Raw genomic sequence first — 13,112 nt, forward strand, 5'->3', positions numbered from 1 at the left:
CCATCTCAAACATCTGACTTGGTAAACTACGGCAGAATGTGGATTGTGTTAATCCACAAAATCTGTAGGAATGTTACCAGAGTCTCTGGGGATCCGTGTTTAGGAGCTGCCACAGGTGGGCAGATCCTATCCTCAGGCGAACATGGAACCAGGTCCTAGCGGAGACTGCTGGGACCACCGTCTGGGTCTGGGTAGACTACATCAGAGTTCCTGGGCTCATCCCCAAGAACAGAACAGCCGCAGAGACCCAATTCACAGGAACCGAGAACGTGGCTCAGTTATAAAGACCTGTCCAGCATGGCCAAGCCTCTAGGATTGATATCCAGGCCAGCATGTGGATAGGCCAATTCTCTCAGCGGACAGAATAAGAAACAAGGCTAAGCACTGATTGAAGTCACTAAGATATGACAGAGCTGGGCCTGGGGCCCAGGTTCTTGGATAGCCACTTCGTATTACTTCATCACCCACTTCCTTTCCATACTTCCTATTCCTAGCCAGGAATCTAGAGGTCCAAGAGAGGAAGCCACATACCATTCATTCTACACGTGTGTCAGGGGCAGGGAAGTGCCCAGAACGATGTGGTAATGAAGCCCTGACTCCTTGAGACTGTCACTCACAACTGTGATAAGGGTTCTGACAAGCCCCTATCCCAGTGTGGGAACACCTCCTAGAGAGAGGCAAGGATTGATCTAGGGGCTGCACTTGGAAAATTAAGGTGGCACTCATGGGAGCAAGAATGGGGGACTCTGTATCGGGGAGCAGAGAGAATGAGTGAGGTCACCATGGGCAGAGGGCACTCCAAGAGCCTCTGCTTGTGGACCCCCAAAGGGTTCAGTCAGCAGGACTGAGGCAGAGAGATGAGGGGAGGTTGGAAAGGGCCAGGGGCAAGCAATAGGTTACCCATCAGCTGAGGAGCTGGGGTGGGATGGGAGGGACGGGGGCCTGGTCACCCTGAGTCCCACTCACCTGAGCCGTCCGGAATGGCCCTGACGAACGTGGGCAGCATCTTCACTGACGCGGTGGGGTTCGTGTCCTTCCCCAGGCCTTTCTCCATCTCAGCCTGGAACCGGGTCATGATGTCCACGAGGGTTTCATCTGAGAGCCGCATGTGGTACAGGAACCGGTCCACCTGCAACAGACACTGGGTTGGCTCCTGGAGGTGCCTGTCCTCCCAGCGGAGGCTGTCAACTTCCAGTTCTACCCAGAACTTCTGATTTTGGGGACAGCTTTGTTGTGTGCACTCCCGAGGTTCCTTATCTGTATTTCATCAGTTGGGGACAAGGTAGGGAGGTGGGAGAATGGAATGGGAGACTGAGACAGGGCAGACTGGCAGGGCAGTGCTGGTGCACACCTTTAATCCCAGCGCTTGGGAGGCAGAGGCAGCCAGATCTCTGTGAGTTCGAGGCCAGCGTAGTCTACAAAGCAAGTTCCAGGAAAACCAGGGCAGTTACACACAGAAACCATCTTGAAAAACAAAAACATAAAAGGACAGAACAGACTGATTCCTCTGAAGGGCAAGCTGAGGAAGAAGTGGTTCCCCGTTACAATTGAGGGGGGTGCTTGAATGTTAATCTCCCATTCAGGGCTCTCACCATGAACCACTGTCTCTCCACTGGGAAGATTAGCTATACCCCAAATCTCTGGTTTGTTCATGTTTCTCTTTTGTCATTGTAGTTTTTCCATTTTGTTTGTTTGTCTGTTTGTTTTAAGACAGGATCTTACTACATAGCCATGTAAACCAGGGTAACCTAGAACTTGCTAAGTTTCTCAGGCTAGCCTCGAACTAGTGAATCTCCTGACTGTCTCTTGAGTGGGATTGCAGCTATGTGTCACCACGCTTGGCTTATCATGGAAGTTTTCTTCCATGCAACCGATAAATCCAAACACATTTCTCTTTGCTCATCGGCTGACAGGAAACTTAGAGCTAGGTTTGATATCCAACTGCAATCTTCCTCTAAATTTGTGAGATAGTGATGTTGCCCTAATGGAGAGGACATTTTATTTTGTTTTTTGAGACACAGGCTCACTAATTAGAAGTCTAATTTTTGAAGCCACATCAAAGCTTGGCAAGGTGGCACACGTCTGTAATTCTAGCACACAGGAGGAAGAGGAGGAGAGTCTGGAGCTCAAGGTCATCCTTGGCTACACAGGGACTTCAAGGTCGGCCTGAGCTACACCGACCTCGAAACAAAAACGAGTCATGCCAACTTGTTATTGGAAATGAGATGTCATTTAAGTAGCCAGGATTGAGGCAGAGGACCACTGCTCCAAATGCAGAAAGTTAATAAAAATCACTGCGGTGTGTTCAGTCACCTTGATGGTGGCATGCCACATTAGGAATGGTGGTGGAGGGTGGATGACAGTGTGGATTCTCAGCCTTGGGAGAATGGCTTATAGATAGGCGATAGGAAATAGCCTGGGATTATGGACAGGCAGGAGGAAATAGCCTGGGATTGCAGATAGGCGGAAGGAAATACTGGACACCATCTCCTCCCATTCAGGTCCCCAGGAGGCCTGATTCCAGGCACAGTCCTAGAACCCTATTCAAGTCATAGAATACAAGCTGCATTCTTCAGAGTGGTGTGCATGCCACTGCATCAGACCTCCACAACCCTTTAAGATGTCCAGACAAGGTCAAATGTCAGTCCCTAGCTGACAGTGAGCACAGAGAACCGGAATATTGCCCTCCATAGGTCTACCTACAAATCCCACAGAGGAACGGCCTCCAAAAGCACAGGCCTTACATCACCTTTGCTGGCACAAGTACCAGTGCTCTTCAGCTAGGCCTCAGGACAGAAGGAGCAATCAAGAGGCCCAAGATGGTGAGATGACCCCGTGACTCTGAGGCCCGGGGCAGGGGAGGGGAGCAGAGAGGCCAAAAAACTATCAGAGACCACCATGAAAGGGGACAATTGAGCTCTCAGCATATTTGAGAAGATAGGACATAACCAGGTCATGCTTCGTTAGGGCTTCCTGCTCAGCTGTTGATGACTAATTGGTTGGCACCAACTCGCACAAATGGAGAAAACTGGGTAGAAAGGACATGACCCAAGTGATTGGGGCAGAGGAAGGATGGAATGCCCTATGTGGGAACTCAACTTTGTCCTTTACTGTCCTGTCAAAACCCTCAGACAGAGTCCTGGACCTACGCTCAACCTGAGCACCAAGAGCTTCTTCAGACGTCCACAGACATGGGGCAGACGGGTAAGCTGCCGTCTCACATAAGACATGGGGGCAGACGAGCAAGCTGCCGTCTAACGGTCATGAGCACCTCCTCAAGTCACTGCTGCTCTTTCAGTGAGCGTGAGTCAGTCACAGGAGGAAGCATGGCAACTTAGTGGGTTCCTGTCTCGTCTTTGTCTCTTCCTAAACAGTAGCAAGGGAGACATACGATGTGACGCAAAGGAGCAAGCACCATCTCCAACCCAGACAGGTGATCTGGGGGCCGTGTTAATGGGACACACGTATGAAGTCACACAGACGTGAGTGGCGGGAGCCCAAGCCACTTCCTCAGAGACTTCCAAGCTAAAGGGAATGAGGAGAGCTGACCAGCTTTAGAGAGAACAGAAGAGAAGCCTCGAAGGCCAGGCTTACTCGGTTACGGAAGGAAGAGGCCTGAAGGGACTGGCAAGAGCACTCCGTCCAAAGGTCTCATACTACGGATTGAATCATAAACAGGTTCCACACTTTGACCTACTGAAAATTCATTCTCAGGAATTTACTCCAAATAGGGAGAATGAATATATGTCACTGTTCATTGTAGTGATTTTTTTTCCATTGAGGGGACTTGGTTTATATATTGTGTTAAATCAGGAAGCCGTTTCAAGGGAGAACCCAAATATTCTTGTTTTAATATAGTAATAGTTTAATTGTGGAATGTTTTTGACAGTTCCCAAGTAACCAACAAGAGGGAAAAGGGAAATGCAGGGCGCATCTACTCAGTGGCCTATGAAGAAGACCCCGAAAGTGACCATGAAGTGTGGACAGGAGGCAATCAGAGCTGACGCGGCATGCGCGCACTTAAGTGTGAAGCACACACGGTGAACAGAGTGCAAAGCTGTGCCTGCTGAGCACGCGGGAAGGCTGGGGACTTCAGGGAAACTAAAGATGAGATTCAAGTTAACACCTCCACGGTTTTGCAATGTTGAATTACTAAACTGTAAACACACACACACACACACACACACACACACACACACAGAGACAGAGAGAGAGAAAGCCCAGTCTGTCCTGTTCTTATGAATGAACTATCTGTAGGTCACTGACCAGGTTCAACCCAACATTATCAATAAGTCAAATATGTCAATATATTGAGCTGGAAATGAATGCCAGACGGTGACCTTCTTGCTTTCATGCCATTCTGAGATTTCCAAATATGGTTCAAGGGTCTGATGAGTAATCTTTGCAGGCAAGCATGTCCCGGGACCTTGACAACGCCAAGCAGGAAGCATTTAAACTCTCAGGCAGGAATCAGAGAATTACACTCTGACCATGCACACACTTTGCCTTGTGACAAGCTGTTTTTGACCTGTGGAGTCACATCCTCCAAGATGTGACTCGGGCCAACTACAGACCAGCCTTCCCACAGCCAAGGGACCTGCTGGATCCTTGCTTCCGGTGGTTTCCAGGGATTCCTGACTCCTTTGCTTTCTATGGTGAGGAAACTCAACCCAGGAACTGACAAAGGCTGGCCCTTCCTCCAGAAGGATCTGGTGTACATCAATGAAGGCTGTGCTCCAGACTTATCCCAGGTTAGAACAAAAGGCCAGTCACTATAAGGAGCCAAGGAAATGAAGAGATTTTGCAAAATAAGGGTTCCAAAGTTTCAAAGATTCCCCTTAGGGGTGGCATCTCTGCCAAGCCAAGCAGGTAGGAGCAGAAAGCGAGCTCTGAAGCAGGGCTGCAGAAGACTTTGCGTCCCTCAAGCAGTCAGCAGGGGACTCTGCGAATCTAGCCAACAATGACAGAATGAAAATAATTGTTAAAGCTTGCCGCCGGTTCTCCCGGGAATGCAGTCAGAGGGAATTGGCTCCCCAGTACAGGAGGGCTACAGGGACCACACTCGGGATCTGCTAACCTCAGCCTGATCCTCAGTTCACTTTTAACACCTGGGTGACCTTGGCGGGGTCTGGCTGCCCAGGGGACGGCTATTTCTATCAGCTCAGATGCTACTTTGTCGGCAGTCACTGAAAGTAACCAGTGCAACAGGCTGGGTCATTTTAGCCAACCAGAGAGAGTCCTGACTTCATCGGTCAACTGTAGCCCACCTTGATTTTGTAGAGTAGGGCAAAGTAACCAAAAGTCCACACCATTAATAGGACACCACTGGCCAATAGCACATGCAAAAAAAATAAAAAATAAAAAAAATAAACAAAAAACAAAACCTACAGCTGTATTAAAATATACATCCCAGCCATGCCAAATGGCATGACCTTGTATTCCGAGTACTTGGAGGCTGAGGCAGTAATCTGAGACTACTGTGGGCTTTATAAGGAGACCCTATCTCAAAATAATCAAATAAAACCCCATATTCCTCGTGGTACCCTGATTGTATGTGATTCAAACAAATGAATCATCAATCAGGTGCAGTTTACAAAGCTCTGATTCTTTACAAATGACTCCCCTCCATTGTCGCCTTGCCCCTAAATGGCCCTGAATTGGGCATAAAGCTCTTTGAGCTTTCTAAAGACTTCCATATCCCATATTTGCCAAGAGGCTTGACTGAAAGCCAGGACTTGGGACAGAAAGGAATGTGGGAGACTTGCCACCTCTTCCCCTCCGGGACTGTCACTGCTGTTGGCTCCCAGTAACTTTTTTAATAGGGTCTCTTAAATACTTTTTTCTTTTCACACCAGGGCTTGAACTCGGGACCTCACGCAAGCCAGGCAAGCACCCAACCACTAGAGCTACCTGACCCCCAGCACCTTAACCCCTTTTGGTGTTGCGAGGGCATCAGCTGGGTTTGTCGGTGTAGACAGCCAGGCACTGCAGTCCCTACCTTCTTGATCTGATCCTCCTTCAGCTTGGTGAAGTAAAACGCCATCAAGTGTACGGCAAACATGTTTTCCGAGTTTGGTTGTTCCTGAGATGGGCAGAGATTTCTGTACAGTCGCCGCTCTCCCTCTGCGGAGTGCTGCACACCTCTCGTTCAGGCTAGGAGCTAGGTGCTAGAGCTAAATACTCCCAGCTGCTCGGTTCAATGATTAAACTTTGCCCGTCTCTGGTCCCTCCCTCTGCCACACACTCAGTTATCTCACAGGAGGCTCTGGTGGGAGCTGCGGGCCAGCCGAGGGGGAGGGGGAGGCTGGGGACTGAGGGGTTGACTATTTGAGAAACGGGCATGACAAAATCTTGTTGCCAGGCAACACTCTCACACCAATGCCTCAAGCCCACTCAGCCAAGGGAAACCTTGTGAGGAGTTGGGGAGCGAAACAAAGCCAACTTTAAACAGTGGACCTGTTCTGTAGCGTGAACTCCCGTCCCAGGGCTCCTCTTTCCTCAGCAAGGCAACAGAACTGCAGACTCCCAGCTCCTCTAAGGCACCATCTTAACTGAGACCGAGCAGTGTCTTGGTCCTGCAGATTCCGAAATACTGAGACAATTCCTCTACCGAGGAAGATAAGCCCTTAGCTTAGTTAAGGAAAAACAGTCAATACTCGACAGTGGTAGGCAGACAGCCTTTATTTCACAGGGAGTGACTTGGGGCTGCGTGTGTGTGTGTGTGTGTGTGTGTGTGTGTGTGTGTGTGTTGAGAACGGAAGCCAGCAGGCCTCACTGGAGGTGCTGCTCCAGAGAGACACTGAAGTTATGGGCAGGACAGGTGTGCCGCCCTGGAGACACCTGGCTCCACTGTCTCCCTCATCATACATGATGTGAGAAGGATCCGATTCATGGAAACAAACACTGCGCTCCTCCCAGTCACTGGCTGGCTAGTGAGCTCAGCAGGACCAGCTTTAACAGCGCTGCCAGGCACTGGGGGCTTCACTAGTCCCATCTACAGTTGAGAAAGGTGGCCCTGAGCTAAGTGACTTACTTGAAACGGCGACTGTAAAATGTGTCAGCCAGGGAGCAGCCCCAGAAACCTGATTCCAGAGCATAGCTCATGATGGACACAAGCTCCCCTTCCTCGATCCAATATGTATCTGGTAATTAAGGTTCTGGTGGGTTGAGTCTTAGTCTGAAACCTGAATACAGTGCAGCAGCGCTTCAACAGACCCTTCCCAGTAGGAAAATCCCCGACTCTTCTCTCCCAAATACTAAGAAAATGTGTTGTAAAGCTAACAGCTGACTAGGTGGCTGGGACACCCCCAGGGTCTTGTCTCCCACTGTCCAGCTGGCCTCTGAATAAGCTGTGTCACCCTGGTCAGCTTATAGCCTTAGCTTTCTCTGCTTTTCTTCTGCACAATCTCACCAATCAAAACAACGCTGGCCACTGCCTGGGCAGGGACCTTCCACAGCTGCCTCTTCAGAAACCCCCAGAAGCCTGGCCTAGGTGATTAAAAGATCACATACTTTCCACAGACCAACATTACTGCCTCCCCGATGGAGAAACCTCAGCCCTTTTGGTCTGTTTACCCCCAAACCATGACTTTTATCTCCTTTGCTTATCGCGTAAGCAAACAAAAGGTTAACCTTCAGTTTCCACTCAGCCCCCAAAATGCACACTGCTGGGATTCAGAAATGGTCTCGGACATCATCTTGGGCAGGCTGGCAGTCCAGAAAGGACACTGTTAACTTCCTTTCAAGTACCTGTGGCACCAGCTGAGGGCATCCACTGCAGGCTGGGATATGAGGTTAGGACTGGCAGTGGGCAGAAGGACATCCACTCTAGCAGAAGTCTCTGCGGTCTCCGGCTGTCTGTGAGGAGGAGGGCAGGCAGCCTGTGAAATCTCACCGAGGCAAAGGACACTCAGCTGTCCCATTAAATGACACATTGCCTCACACATTAACTCACACATTGGTGTGAGTTAGCCGAGTAACCAAAGAGGTTTAATGATGGTGAAAGACCATGTGCATCCAGTCATCAGAACAGACCCTTCATCTTATAGTACCAAGATGAAATAATTGGGTTGGCTTGCCATTTTCCCACAGGCTATCCCTTGGTATGTTCCACCCCTATACGAGCTCTGTGCAGCTGGTCTGGGCATCTGCTTGTGGACTTCGCTTAAGGGCATATGAGTGCCGTCACTGCTGTAACAGCTGATACCTACTGTCCGTCTGACCCAGCACCTCAGCAGAGGAAGCAAAGTTCTCTATACACACATCCGTTTCCACAAGCCTTCGTCTAAGCCCAAAGCAACGTCAGCTCTCCCTTAGGTACTGAGCCTGACAAACAAACCTTTCTATTTAGAAACGTGGAGTTTACAAGGTGCTTTGCAGTATTAATTCCTACAGCAATGACCACATTCTCCATTTTACAGATGGTATTTGGTGGAAGAGAAACACAGGCAGTCTGGCACCAGGGCACAGGGACGACTAGGGACTTGTCCGGAAACAGAGAGCAGTGGCAAGTGCACAGGCCCTGGGTGCTCACGCTGGCTCTCCCTTCCCTCAAGGTGAAAGGCCAAGGCCGTATCTTCACAGACACCTTGGTGGTCACTCTGACAACGGAGGCAAATTATCAATCACAGGAAAGGGGGGTAGCTTACACTGGGCACACACCAAATTCATCACCTGACTGGTCTTCTCAAGACTGGGGACCCCTCCTAAAACTCCTATTTCATCTCCTACCATCGCCCCTGAGGAAAGGAAAATGTGTGTAGCCTTTCCCATCCATCCAGAAAACCACAACCATAAGCCATGAGAAGGTACCAGTTCCATTTACAGGAGCAGAGGCAGCCAGGAACGTGTCAAGATTTTGCTGCTGGATGAGTGTGGTGGAACGTGACTTTAGTCCTGGCATGCAACAGGCAGAGGCAGGTGGGCATCTATGAGTTGAGAGCAGATTGGTCTACACAGTCAATTCCAGGCTAGCTGGGCTACATAGAGACCCTGTCTCAATAAACAAATAGTGTTCCTGTTATTTAAAAAAAAAATCACTGTGACTGCTCCATCGTGTTTCTTTCTAAGTCCAAGATTAAACTGTTCACAGCGCAGATCAGTGTGACCAACTGACATTCAGCTAGCTGAACAAGATTGTGTGGGAGCGAATGTCCACACAAGGACACCAACGCGGAAACTTCCAGACTCCACCACCAGGACAGTGTCCCCTGTGTCTTCACGGGAGTGAGCACAGTGAAGCTAATGCTCAGCAGCTTCCTACCGATGGCCCAATATCCCTGCTGCTCACCTAGGAGAGAAGGGATGCTCAGGAAGAAGCTAATGCTCGGCAGCTTCCTACTGACGGCCCACCATCCCTGCTTCTCATCTAGGAGAGAAGGGATGCTTAGGAACAAGTTAATGCCCAACCCCTTTCCGGCATAACCACACATCTGCAAAACATGAAAGACAAACCGCCCAAGGAGATACAATTCATAGGGCAGAAGACAACCAACCTGTAAATGCAAATGAGACTTCTGGTTAGACATGGCATAAACCCAAGTGCACAGGGCTGGAGAGATGGCTCAGGGTTGAAGAGCCCTGTGCTCTTCCAGAGGACCCGTGTTCAATTCCTGGCACCCACAGGGCATCTCACAACTGCCTGTAACTCTAGTCCCAGCGGATCTGACGCCCTCTTCCAGCCTCCTCTGGGGAACAGCAGACATGCACATGATACATAGACATACATACAAGCAGAATATTCGTACACATAAAATAAGCAAAAACTTAAAAACTAAACCAAAAGAAAAGAACAAACAACAACAAACTGAAAAATGAACAAACAAGAAAAATAGAAGAAAACCCCAGGTGCTAAAAGCCGAAGCCACAGGGAAAGGCCCACTGGCCGCAAGCAGACCTGAAATCTGGCGAAAGGCTGTTCCCTGCACCTGAGAAGAGGTGACCCCTTTCTGCTGCTATTTAAACATCCACGTTTCCTGCCAGTTTTTGCCATGCACAGTGATAATGAAGTGCTGTCCTGGAGTTCCTGTACACTGTACTGATCTTTAAAACACAAAACATTGACTCCAGTTTCCACTCAGCTACTCTACCTTCACTGTGAATTTAAAGCGAACTGGCTCTGGGGTCCTGCCTGAGGTCCTGCCAGAGTTCTTGGCTCATCTTCGCTGTACTGTGGATTCTGTACCGCCCTCAACTCAGCCAACTCAGTTAGAAGGCAAAATAAATGAATATAATTTTACAAAGTTTAAAGACAGTTTTGTGTCGGGGCTGGAGATGGCTCAGCAGTTAAGAACACTGACTGTTATTCCAGAGGACCCAGGTTCAATTTCTAACACTCAAATGGCAGCTTACAGTTGCCTGTAACTCGTTTCTGGGCATCCCTTGGCCTCTCTGACCTCCTGTAGCACCAGACACGCATGTGGTACACATGCAGTACATGCAGCCAAACACCCGTATGCATAATATAAATAAAAAGAAAACAAAAAAATATATACTTTTGTGAACACTAATTACACTTGTAGAATCTCTGAGTGTGCATTACGTTTATGCTCTGGAAGACTTTTTTTTTTAAGATTTACTTATGTATATGGCATTCTGCCTGTATGTACACCTGCAGGCCAGAAGAGGGCACCGGATCTCACTATAGATGCTTGTGAGCCACCATGTGGTTGCTGGGGCTTGTACTTAGGACCTCTGGAGGAGCAGCCAGTGCTCTTAACCTCTGAGGCATCTCTCCAGCCCCCTGGAGCATTTGTTTAACAGGGTAAAGATGTGTTTCTTCTGTTTATGCTGCATTTGTTTAACTCTGAAGCTGTGATTCGCTGCCTGCCTAAAACACCTGATGGGCTGACTTGCTGCTAACAGTAAGGCAGGAGAAAGGCTAGGCAGGGTTGGCAGGCAGAGAATACACAGGAGAAATCTGGAAGAAGGGGAGCAAGAAAAAGAGCATGGGAGGATGACAGCAGGAATCAGCCACCCAGCCAGCCACAGAGTGAGAGCAAGCTATACACAAGAGAAGGAAAAAGCCCAGAGGCAAAAGTTAGCCGAGTTAATTTTAGAAAAGCTGGTAAGAAATAGCCAAGCCAAGGCAGGCATCTATAAGTAATAAAAGGCCTCCCTGTGTGTCTGTGTGTGATTTGGGAGTTGGGTGGCAGGCCCCCAAAAGACAGACAGAGTGAGCGAGAGAGAGAAATTAAAAAAAAAAATTACACTCAGGTTTCCATAGTCTAAAGCTTTCAAAGAGGAAACTCTTGGCATGATACACATGCTTGTCTCTCAGCAAGCTTTGCCATTCCATACATGTATTACTATGTTATGCTTGCTTGTTTTTGAGCTACAGTCTCACTGTGTAGCCCTAGCTACTCTGGAATTGGTATGTGGACGAGGCTGGCCTCAATTCAACTGTTTCTGCCTCCAGAATGCTGGGAATTAAGGTGTGCACCACCATGATCAGCTCTAAGTGTATTTGTCTGATCTAGGCACAGAAAGACAGAGTTATGATGGTTTTGGGCATGAGACTGATGATTTGTGCTGACAGTTCTGTCTATCTACAATTCAAAGGAAGTTGTCTTTCAAAAGATCTAGGGTCAGGCTGGAGAGATGGCTCAGAGGTTCAGAGCACTGACTGCTCTTCCAGAGGTTCAGAGTTCAATTCCCAGTAACTGCATGGTGGCTCACAACCATCTGTAATGGGATCTGATGCCCTCTTCTGGCCTGCAGGCGTATATACAGATAGAGCATTCATACAGACAAAAAAAAAAAAAAAAAAAAAAAAAAGACCTAGTGTCATGCTACAGATGTGGCCCCACCCATGGATATAATATTCAAAGTATTAAGTCACTGTTTGTTAATGGCAGCCAGATACGTACTAAGCACATTTCTTTAAGCCCAATCTAGAGCTGAGGTCAGTATCTGAACCTCAGTAACCTCTGTGTTACTGTTCAGAAGAATCAATAATATCAAACAAAGGGCTCTCAGCAGGTGTTTCAAAACACATTAGAATACTGCCAGGGGAAATGAAACAGTTATATTTTTAGAAAAAAATGCAATCACAATTAAAATCAAATGTACACATAAGCCCACAAAAAACTAACAGTCAAACTTCAACAAGACGAAGCTGCTCTCCTGAGATCAGCTCAGCACCATTTCAATCAGTTCCCATTTGTGCTCCTTGGTGACATTTCCAGTATCTTCTGCTAAACCACATGGCCTCCTGTCCCTGAGAAGGGAAGGCAAGGGCAAGAGCAAACTCTCACTGCTCAAGAACCTTCTTCACGCACGCAGCTCTTCCTGAGAGCCCCTGCCCTTTGTGAAAGCCCTGCTGTCTGCTTCAGTCCACGGGGATTTTGTGAGACCACGTGGCCAGGAATCGTTCTAAGTCACAGAGGAAAGTTGATTCTGGAACCTGGTGTTGTCCAGCACAGGACACCCACACACGCTCTCCTAGGCACTCACCCCGTTCCCTACAAGGACAGCACTTCTCAGTCTTCGCTCCCATGAAGACAGAGGTCTGAGATGAAGACTGCCTTCTAGATAATGTCACCCCAATTCCTCAGCACCCTGAAAAGCTGTAACACGTGACTACCACAGCATATCTGGCTGTCCCTCGAGCCTCTACTCTGGACTTGGCTTTGATTAGCAGACACTCGGGAAACTGGTTTAAGTCTCAGAATGACCTGTGAGTTCACCAGGCGGAATGGCCCAAACCTTCAGGCTCCTCTAGGAAATACTTGCAGTGGGCAGGTTGGGACTAAGCAGCCTACCAACACTGAACATCCAGCAACTCTGAACACGACGTGCTGATCAAGGTAGAACCATGTCTGTTCAATGCTTGAGCTAAGGTCATCAAACATGGGGGGGGTCTGACAGCGCCCTGTCCTGAAGGAGCTGACCTTCCCCATCACTTATGTCTACACGTGTGTGCACTCATTTCACAGAGTCACACTGCTTCCACGCTAGCCCACACACTGTGGCTACAGCAGCGCACTAGAGACACAAGCGTCTTTGCCCTGCTAAGCTGTACTCCATTTTCAGCTTTTCAGCTTCTAGAACAATCTCTGGTAGTGGGTGTAATAGACAGCACTGTGTGCCACAGAATTCCACCTGTGACATCC

The 13,112-nt window shown here is 48.7% G+C and overlaps 1 protein-coding gene across 1 annotated transcript in view; it reads right to left on the reverse strand.

Annotated features, from left to right (window-relative positions):
* Hkdc1 (hexokinase domain containing 1) overlaps window positions 1-6,185 on the reverse strand; it is a 41,738-nt gene extending 35,553 nt beyond the window's left edge. The window contains exons 1-2 of the mRNA XM_048451644.3: window positions 5,999-6,185; window positions 967-1,129 (exon numbers count right to left, since the gene is read on the reverse strand). Of these exons, the coding sequence (XP_048307601.3) occupies window positions 967-1,129; window positions 5,999-6,061 (226 nt within the window). The 5' untranslated portion in view covers window positions 6,062-6,185. The remainder of the gene's footprint in view (window positions 1-966; window positions 1,130-5,998) is intronic.
* Window positions 6,186-13,112: the final 6,927 nt, after the last annotated feature.

This window comes from Myodes glareolus, chromosome 18 (assembly GCF_982192425.1).
Source record: "Myodes glareolus chromosome 18, mMyoGla1.1, whole genome shotgun sequence".
Taxonomy (NCBI): domain Eukaryota; kingdom Metazoa; phylum Chordata; class Mammalia; order Rodentia; family Cricetidae; genus Myodes; species Myodes glareolus.